We start from the raw sequence: 22,668 nt of genomic DNA on the forward strand, positions 1-22,668 counted from the left end.
TTTTCAAACTAAAAGGGAAAAATAAGATATAATTTTAATTATTTTAAAATTACTGAAAAAATAATGATAATACCCCAACCTGTCGAATGGATATTGTTTATTTTTAATCTCAGTTTGTAATGAATGGGAAAGTCATTTTCACTTAATCAAATTAATTGAATAAACACAATTAGTCCATTTTTAATTGTGTTCATACTCAACCACCCTTCCTTGATGTTGTCTTTTATTTTTGCCTGTTTATTTCTTACCCAATTAAATAAATATTGTTGATTTTTAACCTAGTTTGCTACAAATTTAGTGAACGTTGTTTGTTTTCGCTCCACTCAAAACCCAGTTGAAGAAATATTGTCTGTTTAATTTAACTAAATATGTGATAACAGATTTCACATATAATATATACTATACATTAAAATCAAAATAGAATGGAGATGCATTGAATGAAAAAGAAGCATGACATGTGGGCAATCTCATGAATCCATCTGAAGAGAGCATCCTCTTGTCACCTTTTAATTTATATTATAAAGTTTTTTGACATTCTTTTATGAGACTTTATTACAACATCATTCATTCATTCATCTCAAAACACATATTAGCTAGATTTAATCAATTTATTATTATTTTAATTTGGTCCACTTGACTTTACAACTTTGTATAAAACTATTATGGACAGCCATATTTCTTGAACCCCACTAGCCTAACCAGACAACTTTTTTTTTTTTTTTTTTTCATAAAATGTAATATAGACACAAGTTGAGAAAAATTAATCAAGCATTATTTCATTTTAATCCATATTTGAAAATTAGAAAGTTAGTCCATACCCAAAGAAAGATATATAATTAATAACTGTATTCCACTTGGTTTGGATTTGGTCTTAGAACATACAAATTTAGATTCAAATGGGTTGCATTATTTATATTACTTGAAAATAATTATATAATACCAATAAGAAAAAATATATAAATTATATTATTTTCAGTTCGGTTTTGTTTTATTCAATCTGATTTTTTTTTTAAAAATAATTTCAATCCATAGGTTACATTATCTATAATATTTGAAAATAATTATACAATGCCAAAACACAATGGAACTTTGAATGAGGTTTGGTTTATAGATCCAAATCTTTCATCCACAGGACAAATTTTGGAAAGAGTGATGCTATGTATATATAATTTTGAATACATAATTAATACATAAATGATTTATCATTATATAATTATGTATTATTTATCTTTAATTTAAAATTATTTAATCACATAATAACATATTATTTATATATTCAATTATAAACTAAAAAAAAGTGTATATATAATTTTAATATTTTGAAAAAGTAATAATATGAAAATAAAAAAATGTTGTCCTATCTTGTATTTATAGACAAGAGGAATAGATTATCAAGTAATTATACAAGTAGATATACATAGATTATAGTATATTAAATCTAGAATTCTAAGGATATTCTTTTATTTTACTATCATGTAAAAATAAAAGGTAATTGCTATATGTGAAAGTAAAAATAGAGGTGAGACGCGATTAAGCAAATGAAATATTACTTGGGTGTTTTTTTTTTAAATTTTTGTAAGTAAAGTAAAAATTCACTTATGTGTTATTTACCCTTGTTTTGACTGTATTAGGAGTAATTTTACAGGTAAATGATGTGTCTTATTGATACATGTTGTTTATATAATTAGTCATTTATTTATGTTAAGATTAGACACTTTTTTAATGTAATCCTTTCATATTTTCTTAAGAGAAAATTTGATCATTCAACTATATATATATATAATTATATTCAATCTAAGTTGGTTTTAGTTTTATTAGAAAATACAAGTTTAATCTAGATTTAAATGGGTTTGATAATATGTTTGAAAACATATTTACAGAAATATGTACATTGGTTATTCTCGTTCCCTATATATTTAAATTTGATACTTAAAATTCAAAGATTGTAATAGATGGGGTGGGGCTCTCTGTTTTAAAAACAGAATACAAAAAAACAAACGTTTTTTGCACTCTACATAATTTATTGTATAGATTAATATTCTAAGGATTATGAATCAGTTTTCTTTTTTCTTTTTTTTTATTTTATTTTAAAGTCACAAAACTCCTGTTGATAACATCAATAATTAATAAAACTAATAAAATATTTGAATTTTAAAATAGAGGATTTGAATTTTTACCTTTATTATATTTGTAAAAATTTTGAAAAAATTATTTAAAAAAATCTTGTTAATTAGGCCTATAATAATGACAATAATACTTTTTATAAAGGGAATTAATAAATTTATATATGATTATATAATTGAATAATTTTAAATTAAATATCATTAAATATATAATAATAAATCTATTTATTTATATACATTGATGTACCGGTTGCATGTATAATATAATCTTATTGAAAAGTTGAAAAACATTATTAAATTATATGTATTTCAGCTCCAAGTGTTTAAAAATTAAGCGTATAAACAAAATCAAGAGGCACAAAGTACATTAAGAACCACGAAATTGATCCAAATGGACCCGTTGGAGAAATTCAAGTCCAAATGGAGAAGGTAATTGAAGCAAACAGAATATATATATATATATATATATATATATATATATATATATATATATATATATATATATGCACATTCAAATAATTATCATATTATATTGTTATAATTTATTTTTTATCATATTGTTATGATTTGTTATTACGTGTATAAATGAAAAACTCTTGTATTCAAACTTAAAATTATGAAGCCAAGAAAAAAAAAAAAGGCCTTTTAAACCATTTTTACATGTTAACAGTGATTAGTTTATAGAATAAGGCTCAAAATTGAGTTTAAAATGAATCAGTTAAGTCTAAATTGATTTGAATAATTAAGTTTAAATTGATTCAAATCGAATCTAAATTAAAATTATTTATAATTAAATTTAAATTTTAACTTATCAATTTTAATTTAATTCTTTTCATTTTGAATTAAATTCAAATTAAACCTTATTTAAATATAGCATGATCCAATTCATTCCTCCTTTTAACACATGGTTTTATCCCTAGTTGTTAGCTCATGGTATTATTATTTGCTGTTGACGCTGGAAAACCAGAACTCAAAAGAGTATCTTTTTCTCTTATCAATCAGAAAAATTTATCTTTACACTCTTGCCAACCAATGGCTTGGAAATAGTTTTTTAGACGAATATGAAGGTTAATGAGAATTTTTGTTCCATCTATACAAAAGCTTTGCATCGAAAAGATTTATTAACAAGGTAATACTAGCCGAAAAGAAATGGATAAAAATAGTTAATGGGACCGAAATGTGTGAAGAAGAAGAAGAAGAAGAAGAAGAAGAAGAAGAAGGAGGTGGTGAGGAGGGAGGGAGATGGCCAGAGAAGAGACCAAGAACAAAACCAAAAAGAAAGTAAAAAATAAAGAGCGTAAAGAAAAGTCCAAGGGAGGTGAACCTTGGAACACACACTACACTCTCTCTTTCTTATTCATTTTCCAAAACCAGCAACTCCCTAAGTAATTGTTACCCCTATGGCCCCACTTCTTCTTTGGTATTCACTGAACCCAACCCTACTTTCAAACTCCCTTTCTCTCTCTATTTCTCGCCGTGCCTTAGCTCTCTCTATGTCATCAGAAAGTGTATTTATAACATAATAATAACATGAAAATGAATTTTAAAATGAAAACAAATTCTTGTGTTTGTGATGTGTTGTTGTTGCTCACTTGTTCTAGTTGTGCATTTAATAGTTACAACAAATACAGTGAAACCGTCTAAAAGCCATCAATTCTTCAAACTCATTGTGGAAACTGGAAACTACCTCATTTCTTCCTTCATTTTCCTCATTAACTCATTCCTTGTACACTTCATCTCCTTTTTAAATACCCTTCTCTCTTCTTTGTTTTTGTTTTGTTTTGTTTTTGGTGTTCTAAGCCTTTCTTATTTCTTTTCTTCCCTTTCGCTTTACCATTTCTTTAAAGGAACACATCAAGATTGTTTCTTTTCTTTGTGTTTTAAAGAAGAGGAGATTGATCTAGAGTTTTGAGATGCAAAAGCTGCTCCAACGTTTCAGCTTGAAGTTGTCTTTCCATTCTTGTAAACATCACCTTCAAACTCTGCAACATCACTGGTATTACCTTTTTTTTTCTTTTCATAATAACATAGAGAAATTTTATGTGTTTTTTTTTAATTTTATGAGTTTAGCATCTGGGTATTGTTCTTTGTTCTTATTTGTGCACTGGGTTGGATGCAAAATCTTCTTTTTCAAATCTTTGATATACTATTTGGGGCTTCAAATTTTTTTTTACATGATAAAGATCACTTTTTCTATAGCTTTTTTTAGCTCTTGATTGGGTTTATATGGGGTGGAAATTTCAATCTTTCTTATTGAATTTTATGGTTTATTAATTTTTTATTTCCAGTTGGATTATTGGGGATGACGTTTCATGGTTCAGCAGCTGAGTTCTCAAGTTGAAGTCCAGATAGATAGCTAAAGATACCCAGTATTGATAAGTTTTTGTAGCATATCGTCTCTCTCATGGAGGATTGAATCTCCTTGTTCTTCTGATTTTGGGTTAGAATCCTGCTCACATTTATAGTATTTGAGGCTGTAAGTTCCAACTTGAGATCTATTAAGATACGCAAAGTTATAGAGCTGAGAAGTTGCTTTAAGGATAGAGAGTCCTTTTCACATTGAATCTTTAGTTCCCATAGCTGCTTTCAAGCTTTTAGTTTTAGGATTCCTAGTTCAAGTTTGGCACATTTTAGAATCTGGTTCGAGCTCAGATCGTTTCAAAGGCAGAAAGAATATTTGTGATCTTCATCTCTTAAATTTGAGACATTTTAGAATCTGAGTAGTGCTTCAATCTTTGTAATTCAAAGTGATTCTCTTTGTTCACATCTGGTCATCTGGCTTGAGCTTCAAGCCTCATTCACTGCAATTGATGTTGGTGTCAGCAATTGAGTCTTCCTTTGAAGCTTTTGTTGCAAATTAAGAGGACTTTGATCTAATCCAGGGTGTTGGTGACCGGCAAAACTGAGAAAAGTAAATGAATTCTGAGCATTCGGAATCAAAACTAAGACTATCAAGAGGGATACTAAACTTTCAAGATCATTGTACAAGCAGCATTATGAATGGAAGAGTAAGAAAGATTGCAACTCCTGTAACGGAAAAGAGAGAAATGGAGTATCATAGGAGCTACTCACAAGGCACTTCAAGAAGATTGTTACCAGCAAACTATTACAGCTTGGAGTCATTGCTGTTGCTGATATGTTTAACCGCATCTTTGTTGATCCTTCCATTGATACTTCCACCGTTGCCGCCGCCTCCATTCATGCTGCTTCTGCTGCCTATAGGCATTCTAGCAGTGCTCATGGTCTTGGCTTTCATGCCTTCAAATGTAAGGGACATGACTTATACATATGTGTAAATGGTTTTAAGAATATTTCACCCTTGTGATCATACAAGTTTTGTAATTTGGAACATGTTGAAACCAGAAAAAAAAAAACAAAAAGAAAGGGATAAAAGTCTGTTCTTTCATTTCTTATGATCATCAGCCTGAAAAGTTGTGCAGGCTGTTTCTTGCTTCTTGTTTCTGGTTAAACATTGCAGTCGCGCATATGCTGCATAATATACTTAATAAATCTCTTACTTCGACATTCTGATACTGATATTGACATGACTTTGGGTTCTTGTATGGATCTATGTTATAACAACCCATGTCATTGTAAGCTCGATCTATCTCCCTCTGTTTATAAAAGAATACCTAACTTTTCCGTCGTTGGGCTGAGTTATGAATGAGCGTTGTTGCATAGATTTATGTGATTTTGTTGTATAGATCTGTATAACAAATTTACTCAGTTTAATCAAATTTTGAATGATTTTTGTATCAAGAAACCGTCGAGAAGAGAGAGAGTTTATTAGTGGTGAGGTTAATGATATATCAAATCCAAAAAAAGAATAAATTTTTGATACGTAAGTACAATATTTTAAACTTTGAAAGTTGGGTATAACATAAAATTTAAAAACCTTATAAACTCTAAACGATGAAAATGAAAAAATAAATTTTTAAAATTAAGTTAAAGAAGAAATTGTTAATTTTTAAAATTAAAGTGAGAAATAAAAATAAATTACTTTTTAAATAAAATTTTAAAATAAAAATCTTATCTATAACAAGAAAAACTAAAATTAACAAATACACGGAAGTTTGTTTGAGTTTTAAAATTAATAAATAAAAAAAATTAGGGGAAAGAGTAACCTTTGGGTAGGAATAAGTATATGATATATTCCAAAAGAATGATAGGTCAAAACTACAAATTTGTTTCACAAAAGTGCTTTACATGTTGCCAAACTTAGTAACATAATAAATAATTACTTTTGCTAATGTTTTTTAAAATCGTAATTCCTTATATAATTGTATCTTTATTATAAAGTTTTCCTAGAAATAGAATGCAAACATAACAGGAAAATCAAAGAAGGAAGCAAGCTACAATTTTAAGTAACATGCATAGGCTTCATCTACCAAACCTGACATGTTCTGTTCATCATTGAAAAAGGTGTTGGGATATTTATTTATTTATTTAATTTGAGTTGCCATGCCATAAGAAGAAGAAACCAGTTGAGCACGCAGATTGAGTAGGTTAGCTGTATGTACAGTGATTTTGAGATGATCCATGAATCTCGTTGGTACCATCCATGTGAATGTGATCCACTGATAACAACAATCCAACTATACACAAAAGAAATTTTGCCATACAATGCATTTGGAGAACAAACTCTCCATCATCACAATCACAATCACAAATCATTTAATCATATCAAGTCTAGGGAGGGAGGGGTAGATTCCAGCATGTTCGGTTTCGACAAGCTGAAATTTTGGCTTTACAGTTAGTTCAATTTGAGTTCAAAAACCTGTCAGTGCTGTTTGCATCAAAACTCTTCTTCTTTTTTTATATTGTATGATTCATTTTCTTTTACTCTAATAATTTCTTTTTAGTGTTACTGTTAATTATTTAAATTTATTTGAGTTTAAATTCAAATTAATTATTTTAAATTCAAGCCAGATTAGGTCTTTTTCAATTCAATTTAATTAGAATTCACCCCTATTTTTTAATCTTTTTATGGATTCGATGATTTCCTTGGAAACTCTTAATTTATTGAATCCTTTCATATTAAACCCTTAATGGGGCAACAACCTGTTGAATTGAATATTTTTATTTTTTTTTCAAATTTTTATATTTTTGTTAATGTCTTTTGAATTCTCCATATTGATTCATTATTAATATTTTATTCTCATAATATTAATTATAAATGATTAATATGTTTTATATAATAAATAATTAATAAGTTTAAACTATTCATGTTAATCTTTTTATTTCCTTATAACATTAATAAATAAATAAATAAATATGTTTAAGCTTCCTATATTAATTCATTAATAATTTTTATTCTCCATAACATTAGTAAATACGTTTAGTTCCTTATGCAAAATTTTTGGATTTTTCATAATATTAATAATAAATAATTAATAAATTTTTTTAAATATGGTGAACAGTATCATGCAGGTCAGGTTGAACCATGGGCCAAACTTTGCAGTCTGAGAGCATGGCCTGTGAGCTTGAAACAACCTACTAGGGGTTATGCCCCATTGACAATGTAAAAAAGGACTGCACAAGTTGGCTCTTTTGACATGTCTATTTTAAAAATTTGAAAAAAATTTCATAATAAAAATGCAAAAGTATATGAAGCTTGATCCATTGCCAAATTATTATCCGTTTTTGACACAGTTTATCATAACTTTATTTTTAAACTTTATAAATTAAAACACATTTTGATACTTTAAAAGTTCACAAACTATTTAATTAATATTTTTTTTTTAATCATTTTCACACAATGTAAGATGTCTATACATATGCAACGCCTTTTTATACTTGCTAAATATATTATTTGTCTAAAAATATTATATTTGATTCAAGCTCAAATTCAAGTCTATAGGGCTCAAATTGAATCAACCTTTAGAAAGAATTAAAAAATGAAAGAAATAAAGAAATAAATAAGAATTAATGAAATGATAGAAAATGGTTTGATGATGTTATGTGACAGTAACATAACATTTTTTCATTAAGTAGTCGTTTGATTCAAAAGATTAAAAATTTATTCTGGTAATTTAATTTTTATTAATTATATTAATTTATTTGATTTATAAATAATAAAATATTTTAATAATTTGATTATTATTTTCATTTTAAATATCAAAAGATTATTAAAATAATTTTAATTTTATTATAATTATATCATTATTTATTAATATTTTTATAATAAAAATAATATTATTTTCAAATAATATAACAAATAACATTAAAAAATATTTTAAAATAATTATATCAAAAATATTTAAATAAACTAATATATTAATATTTTTTATGATCTTCAATTAAATAAAATAATTATTTATATTTACTTATTTTTATTAAAATTTATCAAATATAATAATAAATAAAATATTATTTAAAGCGCTACCCTAAGTGCAGAAGGTGGAGTAGAGAGTTGATGGCGTCTGAAGAAATAACATTATTAGCAATAGCCAGTAAGCGAAGCATCCAAAGTAAATGATGGAATATGACATATCTTCTGCTTAGGTCACTTGCATGACATAACATGGACATTAAAATATTGGAAAAAAGGTCTTTTGCAGAAAAGGGAAGGGAAACTATTTTAATTAAATAATAATAATAATAATAATCACCCTAATAATTCCTCAAATTTTATCCTAGGGGTGAATCTAACTGGCACGGTTTGCTCCAATGCGTCTTGACTTAGAATGACTCCAGTTATAACCCTAAACCTTCAACCCTAAAATTTTAGTTTAATAACTTCAATCAAAATCGATTTATTTGTCTATTAATAACCAATAATACTGTTTATTTTACGGCCAAACAACTATTTCCCACCCAAGGTTTGATGTTTTCTCAAGTTTTCACCCTTTAACTATAGAAACACCAAACACCCACCCATGACCAGTTAGATTTAACAAAACTCTAACGGTGGTAAAGGTAAAATCGTCATTTTTGCTATAATATTAAAAATAAATTAAAATAGAATATAATTTTGCCCCCCTAAACTTTAAAAACTAAAATTTTCCCCCACCCTAAGTTTTAAAAAATCGCAATTTCACCCTAGGGTTTGGTTTTGAAATCTCCGGCGACCTCTCCGGCTCCGTTGCCGACGGCTTCTCCCTCCCGAAGCAACCTCTCCTTCTGGCGATCTCTTTTCTCCCATTTGGAGATTCGATCGGCGTCGGAGACGCCTTGGGAGATGAAGAACTTCGTCTGACGGAGCAGGAGAGGTCGTCGGAGATTTCAAAACCAAACCCTAGGGTAAAATTGCGATTTTTTAAAACTTAGGCTGAGAAAAAATTTTAGTTTTTAAAGTTTAGGAGGGCAAAAAGAGATAAAAATTTTAGGCGTTAGAGTTTTGTTAAATCTAACCAGTCATGGGTGGGTGTTTGGTGTTTCCATAGTTAAAAAGGGGACATTTGAGAAAACATCAAATCTTGGGTGGGAAATAGTCGTTTGGCCTTATTTTACTAATAATTTCTAATAATACTTTATAATAACTCAAACAAATTTAAACACAAACTTGAACTTAACATTATAAATTTGATTTGAACTCATCCTAACCCCAAGTTTGACTGTGCTTACATTGAATCCACCCCTATTTTATACCCACCATTAAAGCAGAATAAATTTAGGGATCCATGAGACCATTGCATTTATCACATGCATTTCATTTCATATCATGTCTCCTCCCTTTGGCTGTGGTCAAACTCCATGTGAACATCATTGTCTTTAAGGCAAAGAAGACCTTTAGAAGGAAGATAACCAAGTTCTTTTATTCAAAATTGAACACAAAAGAATATGCCAACCCAACTAGCCGGCCACAGTAAAAGCACAAATGGCTTACAGTGCAAAAGGGCTAAAAGAAAGCTTGAAAGACGGATTTGTGTATGACTTTGTAGCAACTCTTCTTCAGAATCTTTATGTATCATTAAGCAAACAAATGTAACATGCTTAAATGATAACTTATGGATGAACCGATCATTTGGATCATGCTACATTCTAGTCAATTTTCACACAAAGGATTGAAACATGTGCATAAAATACAAGAGCTTACAATTTACATTCCCATCACACATTAACTCTTTGTGATAATATTTGCTCTCTGACTTACATATAGCAAGATCAAAATGCAAAGCCATTAAGACAGTACATTGTATGGTATGGTGAAAGAAACCAAGAAGATTGCAGACAGAACCAAGATTTTAAGCCAACCACAAGATGTAAGGAAAATTTGTCAAACCTTAGAGCTTTGACATCTTAACCACAGGTAACATGTAAATTATTATTATCTAATATCTATGACACATGAGATATGCAGGTAAGAGAAGCTGAGAAAATGTGAAATAGCCGACATTAAATTTTTGCCAACCAGTTCAGGAAGCATGGACCAAAAATGGAGGGAGGTGATGTTCCAAAACTGCCAACAGCTCTTTGCCCTGGCTCACCTCTCCCAACACCCCACCACCAAGCCTTTTCACAGCTTCCACAAGTTGACCCCTTAACCTTTGCGATAGCAAGCGACCACCTACCTTAATACACTCCCTATACAGTGGCAGGTATGCAATTGCTACCCTCAGAGGGCCTGGCAGATCCCTTAAGCAGATAGGAGATCCACCCCACTTCAAGATCCTAACTAGATTCATGTAATGCTCTTGCCCTTGATTTAATCCGTCTGAGAAAGCAGCCTCAGACCAATGCTCCCGAAGAAAAGCTTTCAAGTCAGGGGCAACAGCCTCATCATCAGACCTAGCAATGCTGTCCGCAACAGCGTAAGTAGCAGCTGGGTCACTTAAGAAATCAGAATGGAGAAGGAATGCTACACCATCAAGAGAACCACCACTTCTTTCACCTGCAGCCTTGAGAATCTCAATGCTAAGCGCTGCAAGGACATGCTGAGGGACATGGGGGAGCAGATAGGCAGCAACTTCAACTTGGCTGCTGGAAGTAGCAGCTGTAAGGGCAAGGCAGAGATCCATGTCCCGGCAACCCCTTTTCACAAACCATTGGACAACCTGCATACAACCCCTCTCAGCAGCTCTCATCAGGGGACCCAAAAAAGCCACAGCATTACCCTCTTCCACTAGACACTCCATTGTGCCAATCTTGCCATAGTGTGAAGCAAAACCCAGGGCCAGATCTACATCAACATCCAAACTGTTCCTTTGGGCAATCTGAAAGATAAATTCCACAAAGCAGGCTGAGCATGTCTCATCATAAAATATTACTCAAAACATAACAAATCTTCATCACAGTTACATACTGTTGAGCATGTCTCATTAGATAGGACTTTCTCTGCCTAAGGTTTCTGAGTCTTCTTCACATGAGAAAGGGGTACATAAATATACCAAAAAATAAAATTACCACCAAATTTAGAACATGTCTGGTTTCCACAGGCACCATGCAGAAATTAAACAGAAGTACATAAATTGTTCCTCTAGAAATCACACACTTATAGCAATCACATAGAGATCTTACACATCTTCAAAGCCTATGCTAATAATTAAATCTCATATATATGCTAAGAATACAGCATACTTAGCCCTCAAGAGTGTTTTCATATGATTAAACACCAGCTTTCCTTTTGAAGTCTTCACTACTACCAAAAAGAGGAAAATGTTCACACCTCCAAAACAAGTCTACTAATAACTTCACAGAAAAGATTTTGATGTAAGTGAATAAGAGCAACATGCTACGGCTTAGTTGTTAGTTAATTACCAACGCCATGAACAAGATCCTGATCTGTAATTAATATCAAAATTTCAAATTCATATGCTTTCTCCTTTCCGATATCTTGATAAAGTCCAAAGATCTTTTCTCAATGAAAATGAAAGTTTTTCTACTTCTTCATTAGCAATTCCTTCCTACAAAACACCAAAAATTTGGACTTTGCAAGATTGTGTTTCGGGAATTTGACAGTTGGAAATTCAAGAACTGCATATAAATGACTTACCTGCAATAAAATACGCACGAGTTCTGTACTCCCAAACCGAGAGGCTTCAAGGAAACACTGGTTAACATTGTCAGCACCACCTTCCACCAAAAGACCCAGCAATCCTTGGATCACAGTAGCTGATATGCCAGATGCCCAACCAGGGTCAAAAGAGCTAGAGAAAAGAGTAAGGGGAAAGCAAGCTGCATCAAAAGCCTCTGTGAAATCTTTTCCTGTTAGTTGATTGCCTGCCAGATCCAGGAACATCTTGAATGCAGATAGCCGAAGTTGGATCTCAACAGCAGTGCAGTGACTCACTCTGTCCTGACTCCCATGACAGCGAGAATGGAAGCCTATACATCTTAGAGCCCATTCAGTGAACTTTTGAACCTTAGCACCAGCTTCTGCCTTCAAGACCTCATCCCCATTGCACTCCTGGAGACGCTCATGCAGCCTGACAAGAAGCAAATAATCAGAAACTTAACATGATGCAAAAATTCAGTATGGCAATCAGCAATCAGCATACATGCTGTAAAAATGTTGTTATGCTTTCTTCTAACAGGTTTCTAAGGTTAAACATGAATCTCTGCAATTTCATCCATACAATTTATAGATAAAGTCATAACTCCTCCAGAAAAATCAGTTATTTTTCTACTAGAGAACTTGCCAAAAGCAAGGTAAATGCTAACTTGCAGGAAATGTGCAATGAATGTCTACTAATAGTGTTTTATGTAATCAGGAAAAGATTTGCAGAAAGCATGTCAGCAGGAATAATATCACAGAAGCTAAAATTTTAACCCACATCTGAAAGAACTCCAGAAACACTATCATTCGTGTCTGCCACATGTAGAGATTCTCAAAGGAGAAAAAGAAAGGGAACAGCATATAACACTTGCCGAGAAACAGAGAAGGAAATAGCAAGCACATGTTACCTGGTAAAGCAGCCATGGCTTTGTTGCTAGTCTATTATTCTAAATTTTACTGATTGGAATTTTCATTTTTTGGGATCTCAGATAATGCGTAATGATGACAGACTTGCATAATTTAGAAGATAAAGTTGTCATCAGTCCAACATCAAATCAATTATTGATTTTGATTTTATTAATTTTAATAATTCAGAGCTTGACTGGTGCAATTGTAATCTGGTTCAAGCATACAAGTTTCTATGAGCTTTGAAAAGACTGGAATTGTTTCTTGGACTTTCTTCAAACTCGGTATTTAGAAAAACTATTGTAGGAACAGGAATAGTTCAAAAGTTTAAAATAAACTCTGTAATCTATTTTTTTCTAGTGTAAACTAATGAGTTATTATGAGCCATATCATTTACAATTCAGGCCAGCATTTTTCCTTTTCAACTCTTGCTTCTCCCTTCACTGCATTGCAATCTTAATTATTTGCATAATCTTTCAATGAAATTACAAAAAAACGCCTTTTTTTTTTTCAATTTCTAAACCCTCAATGATAATTCTATCAATCCCTGGACACTATCCAACTAAACAGTAACAATCCCACCACTTTTATCTTGCAAGAAAGCCTGAAACTCAATGACACCAAAGTCATCCAGAGTAATCTTGACTCCAAAAGCCACATTTCATATACTACTGGAAAAACATCAGAAAGAAATATCCTTACTCTTATTATTACACTGACTAAATAATGAACTGTGTAAGAGGAAGTTCTTTCACTTTTTATCGAAAGAAGTGGCTCTTTTCAATTTCTGTGCTTCCTTAGTTGAAATAAGAATTCAAGGCTACACCCATCTCAAATTCAATTTGACATTGTTAATAGTTATTCAGTAATTTTCCTTGACTTAAACTTCTAGGATCAATAGATATGCAAATATCTGTTGAACTTCGTTTCATCTCAGATAATTGGAAAGAATAATAACTCCTTATGTTTACTTAGGCAATTCATATATTGAAGGTAACCCTGCATGCACGTTCTTATACATGAAGAATGTATACAACTATAAAATCCAATTTCAACTACAAGCGGCAGAGCGAAAGTATTACCAAAAACCAGACTCATAGACAGAGAAATAGAGTGCACTTCATCATGAAGAGAGGAAAAAAAATGTTTCAGATAAAATAGGGAATTGCAATCCCTTATTTGACTCACAACACAGGCAACGATGCCTATGCTGTTTATAACTTCTAAAATGCACAAACACGTAATGGTATAAAAATATTCAGATGTCATTACCACAACCAATTAGAACTAATTACTCATGCACAAAATGTGTCACAGCTAAAAGTAAGCATGCTTACCAGCAGAAACAGCGAAGGATGATAAAAACCGTACTATAGAGGGTTGCAAAATCTCAAATTTCTGAAAGAGATTTTATTTATATATATATATATATTTATCCTTAGTTGTCTACTATGAATAGACTAAACATTGCCACGAAGAGATAAAAAAATCCTTTCAATCCAAATATATGAATGCAATTAAAAACAGCAGATCAAGTAAACATAAGCACTAAGAGAGGGAACCAAATGTTGCACAATCATCATCAGAACTGATCACACTAAAAACTATGAGCTTGATTACCTTTGGGCCATCACAGTTACTGTGTCAGCAAGACTCATTGTTCTGCTCTGGCATGCAGAAACACATGATGCAAGAAATGAAGTTCTGAGAGCAGCTCTTGTGAAGTCATAAGCTCCATGGGAAATTATACTCTTAATCAATCCTGTTACCCCACGAAGCTCCTGCTCTGTGCTCAAAAACCAAATAGAGTCCAGCGTAATACACAATGCATCGTTAAGAGTTTGTGGATCTGCCAATGTTATAAGACTCTCTGAGAGCTCCCAATCATGGGAAATCATTGCACGCTGAAATAACTGCCCTAACTCAATCCTGTCTTGTTTACTGAGTTTCTTTTCATGCCCAGGTTTGTCCTTAGAAAGCTCAGAACCTGCAGGGATCACCCTCTTTAATTTGAGATTCTTTGCAAGACAACAACAAGCACTAGATATTCTTGAATCTTTACTTATAAGTGATGGATCTATAGGAAACACCATGTTACTTCCCTCGCCCTCCTCAGATGCAAAACCATGATTTTCATTCATTTCCATTTCAGCACATGACGGTTCTTCATGATTAATCACATCCTCCAAATACAAATTCTCACTCCTTGGTACAAAATCTGTGTCTTTCACCATTTTTAACCACTGAAAACCCACACTAATCCTCCAAAATCTTAAAACAACTCTAATCAGTCAAGAATTCAATCCTCTCAAACAAACAAATCCAAGCACCTCACCTTGGTAATTCTTCCAAAAATCTCCCCAAAAAATCCATTCCATGAAAGCAAATGTCTATCGTCTAAAAATCAGCCAACCCCATTATCTTATATTTTTCTCCAAACAAACATATGTGAAAACCTCTTAAAAAATTATATTACTAATACAACCAATAGAACATCTAGCTCTTCCAAAAAGATCCAAATTTTACACTAAACAAGCATCAAAACAAACCAACCCATAAAAGAAAATGATATCTAACATGAAATGAGCATACAACTCAAACCTATAAACTTAAAAAAAAAAAAAAAAAAGAACCCTAGAAACCCTGTTCTGTGCTTCATCAAATTAAGTGTGGCTTTTCTTCAAAGATTCAAAACCAACCCTGCAAAAACAAAAACGAAAAAAAACTCATTTGCATCAGCACATAAACACGTAAACCAATAAACAGAATCCCAAAAAACACTGTAATTCACGAGATATAAAGCTACCCACAGGCCCTGTCTGGAAAGCAACAAAGAAAAAATTAAAAAAAAGAAAAATTTCCAAAAAGTAATAAACCAAAATAAAAAAGAAGAAGAAGAAGAAGAAGAAGAAGAAACGAACCTGATTAAGAGATTGCCAAAGAGAGATGATGCTAAGAGAATGAGAGAGAGAAACTCACTCTGTTTAGGGTGGTTTTTGAGAGGAGAGGATTTTAGATACTAAAATAGGTGTATAGTTCTTTTTTTTTGTTTAATGATTTTTTTATTATTTATAAGTATTTTCCTTCTTCTATGTAGAAGAGATTGAGAATTTTATAATTAAAATTAATTAATAGCATATTTTAATTAAAATAAAATAATAATAATTAGAATGGAGAGAGAAAGAGGAAGAAGAGTGGTCATGAAAATGAGTCACAAAGCAAGAGAGGTCATGAAAATGGGACCCAAAATTGCATACACTCCCACGACAATCATTACACATATGGCTTCAATCTCCACCCATTCTCTTTTGTCTTCATCTTCCTCTCATTTTATTTCACATGTATTTTGTATATTCAATAACACTTTTTGTGTATTGAGTATGAATATAAAGATAGGGATAATCATGCATGTAATATTATTATTACATGGTTTTGCATTGCATTTACCACATTCATGCCCTTTTCCATCTGTGTTTGTACTTGAACTCCCCTTGATTGTTGATTCTATGGACATAAACATTTTAAGCCATACAAATTTAAGTCAACTTTTGTGGACTCTTTGTTTTAGCCATCTCAAAAAGTTAGGGGTTGTGAGCTCAAGGAAATGAAAACTCATGTGCAACATGCACATATACAATTTATTAATTAGAATTTGTATTTTAGCATGTCAAGGATAAGAACAATACTAAATAATTTTTCTTATTAACTTATTTAGACAAATTAATATCTTTGTTTTTATTACATTTAATTTCATTGTATTACATTATATTCTACTATATGTGAAAATCACCATCAATACACAATAGGATAATTTTTTGTTGAATAGTTTTGGACTACATAAAATTAGCCAATTAAGAACTTTCAAATGTACTATGTAAACGAGGAGAAACACATTTTTGCTATGCTACCAATAAAAAAGACTATAGAACAAATGCACATATTCTCATTAAAAATTTTATATGTGAATTCATTATGCAAAAAACATTCTCAAAGTTTAGGATTGATATTTAGGTTTTGGAAAATATAGATTTGTTATTATAAATGAATATCTAACTGTGATTTTGTAAGTTATTGAAGTAATAAAGTGGAGTTATTAATACATATCATTAAAAAAAATTATACCAACATAAAATTGGGTCTCACGTAAAGAGATAATAATGATGATTAAAATTAGTTGGATAATTTTTTGTATACTATATAGGGTGAAGAGTGTGAGTGATGGTAATGAATGTGCAACGGTGTGTAAATGAACATCGAAAACAAGATATCCATTTATATGTGAATTCATTACACAAAACACATTTTTATAGTTAAAGATTGGTATTTAGGTTTTGGGATACACACACACACACACACACACATATGTGAATTCATAAATGTATATCTAACTAAGAATTTTTAAGTTACTGGTAGTAATAAATTAGAGTTATCATTATATATCAATCAAGAAATTTATACGAATGATAACTATGTAAGATTGAGTCTTATATAAAGAGATGATAATAATGATTGAAATTAGTTGAGTAATTTCATGTATACTACATAAGGTGAAAAGTGTGAGTGATGGTGGTGAATGTGCAGTTGTGTGTAAATAGGTATCGAAAATAAGATTTTCATTTTATATGTGAATTCATTACATAATGCACGCTCTCATAGTTTAGGATTGGTATTTACATTTTGGAAAATATAAATTTGCCACCATAAATCGATATCTAACTGAGATTTTTATAAATTATTGATAATAATAAATTAGAGTTACTAGTACCTATCAATCAAATTTATACCAATGAGAACCGCATAAGATTAGGCCTTATGTGAGGACATGATAATGATGATTGAAATTAGTTGATTAATTTTGTGTATACTAGATGGGGTAAAGATGTGAGTGATGGTGGTGAAAGTGCAACTTTTTGTATGTGAATATTGAAAACAAAATATTTTTAATGTGGTTTAACACATTGCTCAGGAGTTTATATTTATGATTATTTTATTTACTTCTCTAAGATTTTCCAATAGATTATCATTAAGTAATACGAAAACTCTTCTTAAGAAGTATTCAAAGTCTTTCCTTTTACTTTTTATATTTATAAGATAAAGAGACTAGTTCGCTACCTTACCTTCCTTAAGGAGTATAAGACTTTCATAAACCTATGAAAATAAGATAATTGTGTAATCTTGATTTGGTAAGAAATAATAACTTTTTTATATAGATATGAAATTTAACATGAAAATAATACTTAATTCAAAATTATTTAATCACATGATAATAGATTAATGAAATACCTAATTGAGTACTCAAAACTAGGTATAAAAAATGAGCTTATTGAATAAAAGCTTAGGAAAACATAGCTTTTTCGTAAAAAAAAAAAGTTTTTTAATTGCTTTCATTTTTAGAACAACAAAACTATGTGCGTACACATTTGAATACAAAGTTAAGTATACAAATAATGTGTTGTCATATGTGTAACATTGTTCTCCAAATACATACTCTTACTCGGATTATGACTCGAAGAAATGTATACAACTTGCTTCTTTAACCCATATAACGGAATAAAAGAGCATGTAATTAAATACTTTGACTTAAATGTATGCAAAAAGGTGACGTTAAGACGTTTGAATAATCATAAATCTATAAATAATTGAAATCACCATGCCTGAAATAAAAACCAAACATAAATATACATAATAACAATCCAAGTCTCAAATTGACTAAAATATAAATAACATAAATTCATAAATTTATTCAAATGATGATATTGCCCCTTAGCCTCATGCAACTACTTAAGTTAGATCACTGGCTCTTCTGCATACTCCATTATTTACCTTTATCTACAAAACCATAAAAAAAGAACATATGAGTAAAAAACATTTATTAAGTAGGTGACATTTCGACACCTTGCACACATCATAACTTAAATCCTTGTGATCCTTTACAAAATCTAAATGTGGTTAAAGTAGATGTTTTTCGACTTTCTCTCATGCCCATCCATTTTTCTTGGCACTTTTTGCCATAATAAATAAGTCATCTCACACAAACTATTAAGGTCTAAACTGATCTCAACATATATGATGTCCTAGTGAAGATAATTAACATCTTAGATATCTTTTAACTATTGTGCCTCGAGCACATGCCAGTCAGACTCTCAAACTAGCTATGATACCTTAATCAAATAAGTAAACTAGTTGCAGTCACTTTCTTACTACATACATCTAGCTACATGATTGCTATTTGAATTATCACCCTTGGGTGACCCCTATCATGAGGGTGTATGTAATGTATCCTACTGATCACGTGAAGACCTAGCTGAAATGTCACAACCTTTTACCATGTACACTTAAACTAAACTATACTATATGACTAATGCATCTTTAACATCAAGTACATGTTGAATCTCATGGGTATCTATTTCCTTGTATAGCTTGTTGCTTTAACATATCTCACTACTTATGCTCACAACTGGTGGTTATCTATGTATACACCACTTTCCTTAACTTTATTGATTTTCAACCTAAATTCGACTCAATCAGGGTCTGTATAACACTCATCTTTAGAGATATATCTTTACTTGGAATATGCATTTGAAAAGATATGTTAGCTCAAAACTCTCCATATAAAAATGCAATGATTATAAAATATAAATGGTAATCAATTCAAGTCTCACAATCTGAAAAAGTGTGTTATATAAAATTCATTAACATATTTAAATACCAAATATATCCGAACATCTAAAAACCAAATCATAAAATCAAAGTGCAAAAGTAAATAAGAATAATCTTAAAATACATTGATAGAGTTCCAAAGAATAAATGACTAAAATGCCTCGTCTTATGCATCGCTTTGAGTTGACCTATTGACTCCCTTATTGCCCCATTGGTTCATAGTCTTACCTACAAAACCATAACAGAAACATAATGAATTGAACATATCTAATAAGTAGGTGACCTATTGACACCAAGCAATAAATTAAGTAATGTCCATAACATATGACGATGTTCCATATTCAAACTCTTTGCGATATCTCAAATATTTTCCTTGCATCTCAAATGCCCATTCGAATATCTTGGTACCCAATGTCCAATCTCCAATGGCGATGCCATCTTAGATGACTAATGTCAAACAATATATATCAATGTCTTGGATGTTTTATGAAAGCATAAAACATCTCGGATGTCTAATATAAAGTGTACCTAATACACTTAACAATTGAACTTTGGGCAAACGATACCCTGGAAATGAGAAGTTAGATCTCCAGCCTATCCCAATATCATACATAGGGGCGTACTTTGTTCCTCATACATAACCATGCATCTCACTTACACAGGCATGCAACTTCAGGCAAGATACACGACTGTGTGTCCCATCCCACATGGTTATGTATCTGATCCCAAATTTATTCTTAATTATACATAACTGTGTATACTACCATACACATATGTGTGGTGTTCTTTTTTCAAAATTACTAATTGATATTCTTGAGTTCTTTGGCCATCCCAAAAAACAATAAACAATTCCAAAATTCTTCCTTAACATTCCTAAACATTCATACTTCATCCCTACTCCACATTACACTTCAATAATAATCTCAATAGTGTCGACCAATAGATACAATATGCCATCAGGATTCCTATAAGCAACAATAATCACAAAACTATTATTCACCAGATTTAAACACCATGGATGCAACCATATAATATCAAATCCTTAATCATTACAATTTCTATGGGTTTCACAATATCAAAAGGTACTCAATTTAACACCATAGTATACCATATAACATAAACATAAGATAATTCATCGTCTTGCCATCATTATATCATCAAAATAATAATCATGTAATATAATTGTTTAACTTATCAAAACCATGAAAGCATATCATCATGACTCTATAGAATGATCTAACATTCACATAAAAGATTATCCAAAACCAGAACAAGAAAGGAATCACTATACTTACCTTTCCTCTATAGTTCAAGCAAATCTACAAGTGGCTTGGCAAATTCCCACCAATCCTTTGGTCCTCCTAAGGTTCTCTGGACGAAAATCTCCTAAATCCTCTCAAAAGTCTTCCTAGCTATAAGAAAAATACGATGGAATATGTTAGACAAAGCTGATCAATGACATTTTGTTTTGCCAGTTATACACAACATATGGTCTTGTGCCCTTCACACATGGGTGTGCATATTGTTACCCTAAAGCAACAACTTTATGTGAAAGTCGTGAAACTACTCCTTATCTAAATTCAAACATGTTGGACATGATGGATGTGTATCCTAACATACGTGGGCATGCATATCTTCCAAACTTATCCACTTATTGCACACTTAATAAAAAAGACTATTTTGCCCTTGCTAACACACACATGACCATGCAACTCCAAAAACTCAATTAAACAAGCATAATCAAGAGGCAAAAAGACCAAATTAACCTTGGACGTATAAGTGGATATTACTTTCTATGTCATTTTTCACACAGTTAGATACCTTTGCTATAATAGACTATAAAATTTATATCTTTTTTAGCCATTTCTAGCTCGATCCCCATTAAAGCACATAACATAGAGGTAAAATGACCATTTTTGCCTTATCTAAATGAGTGCCACCATGCCCTTGCTCCTCGTTCATCTCTAAGCCCATGTATGGGTGTCATTACTTATGGTGAACGTGCGTTTGCACTCCTTTGACTAACAACCTACGCATGGTTGACTAACCTCGTTAATTTTCTAATGCTTGTCCCTCTCCTAACTTTATCGTTCGCTCAACAGTGACATGAATGATCATTCAACCTATATTGAACATCTGTTCAAGCTGATATCTCTAGAATGAATGCTCATCGCATGAACAAAGAAGTTGTCCTCAACCTAAGGGCTGAATGCACGTTCAACATGTCTGGAAGTTGAGTGCCCTACTAGTTTCTACCCAAACCAATTCTGGCAACCAAACACATACACAACCAATCATAGCATGTCTCTACTTATTCCTAAGTATGATTTCAACTATCAAAACCATCAAACATGCTTATTCTTCCAAATCATGAAATTATCACTCAACAACCATAATCCATTATCATACATATATGTGTATATACTCATACGAACAACTAGAAACTCATACCTCAATATAGACTATTCATCATCTTAGGATCATGATTATTTAGCATTACAACATGTTGACTCTGATAACTAATCAAAATACATGTAAAAATCATGGCCTCATCAACCAATACTTAACTAGTGAAGAAGGAAAGGCTAACTACTTACTTGCCTCCTAATGTGCACTTAATCTTCACATGGTTGATGGAAATTCAAGAATCTAACACTCTTTCGTTGCTCTTTAATTGCTTAACTCTCTATGGTTTGTCGTTTGGTTGTGAAACTGAATATAGGGCAAAACTATAAGCCAAACACAATATGCCTCTTTTTATTTTTCCAAACAGGCCTGACAAATGCCCATTCGTTCTCCATGAACGATCATTCATGTCGTTATCCAGTTAACACACTTTTCGAAATCATCGAAAAACGTATTTTATCCAAATTCATGTTCAATAAATACATGAATGGGCGTTCACCCAACCATGCATAGTTGCTCGTCCTCTTATACTTGACTATTTTCATACACTTAAAATGAAATGAATATTTTGCCCTTTACTGTGCAAAAATAGGCGTCCACTCTTGCGATAAACATGTTCACCTTCTTACACATTAA

General features: G+C 31.2%; 1 protein-coding gene and 1 long non-coding RNA gene across 3 annotated transcripts; one reads left to right on the forward strand and one right to left on the reverse strand.

Moving 5' to 3' along the window:
• Positions 1–3,380: 3,380 nt before the first annotated feature.
• LOC123195539 lies at positions 3,381–5,648 on the forward strand. The gene is made up of 2 exons (XR_006497491.1): positions 3,381–4,119; positions 4,412–5,648. It is a non-coding gene; the product is annotated as an uncharacterized LOC123195539 (long non-coding RNA).
• A 4,466-nt stretch (positions 5,649–10,114) lies between these two features.
• On the reverse strand, positions 10,115–16,037 carry LOC123196389 (ankyrin repeat protein SKIP35-like). Of its 2 annotated transcripts, XM_044610399.1 has the most exons (5): positions 15,888–16,037; positions 15,777–15,785; positions 14,587–15,666; positions 12,058–12,490; positions 10,115–11,278 (listed from the first exon to the last, which is right to left on the reverse strand). In XM_044610399.1, the coding sequence occupies exons 3-5, from the start codon at positions 15,198–15,200 to the stop codon at positions 10,481–10,483; spliced, it is 1,845 nt and encodes a 614-aa protein (XP_044466334.1). In that variant the 5' UTR covers positions 15,201–15,666; positions 15,777–15,785; positions 15,888–16,037; the 3' UTR covers positions 10,115–10,480. The 2 variants fall into 2 exon arrangements, with proteins under 2 accessions (XP_044466334.1, XP_044466335.1); XM_044610400.1 differs by lacking the exon at positions 15,777–15,785 and having other exon boundaries at positions 15,888–16,033.
• Positions 16,038–22,668: the final 6,631 nt, after the last annotated feature.

Source organism: Mangifera indica, chromosome 14 (assembly GCF_011075055.1).
Source record: "Mangifera indica cultivar Alphonso chromosome 14, CATAS_Mindica_2.1, whole genome shotgun sequence".
NCBI lineage: Eukaryota > Viridiplantae > Streptophyta > Magnoliopsida > Sapindales > Anacardiaceae > Mangifera > Mangifera indica.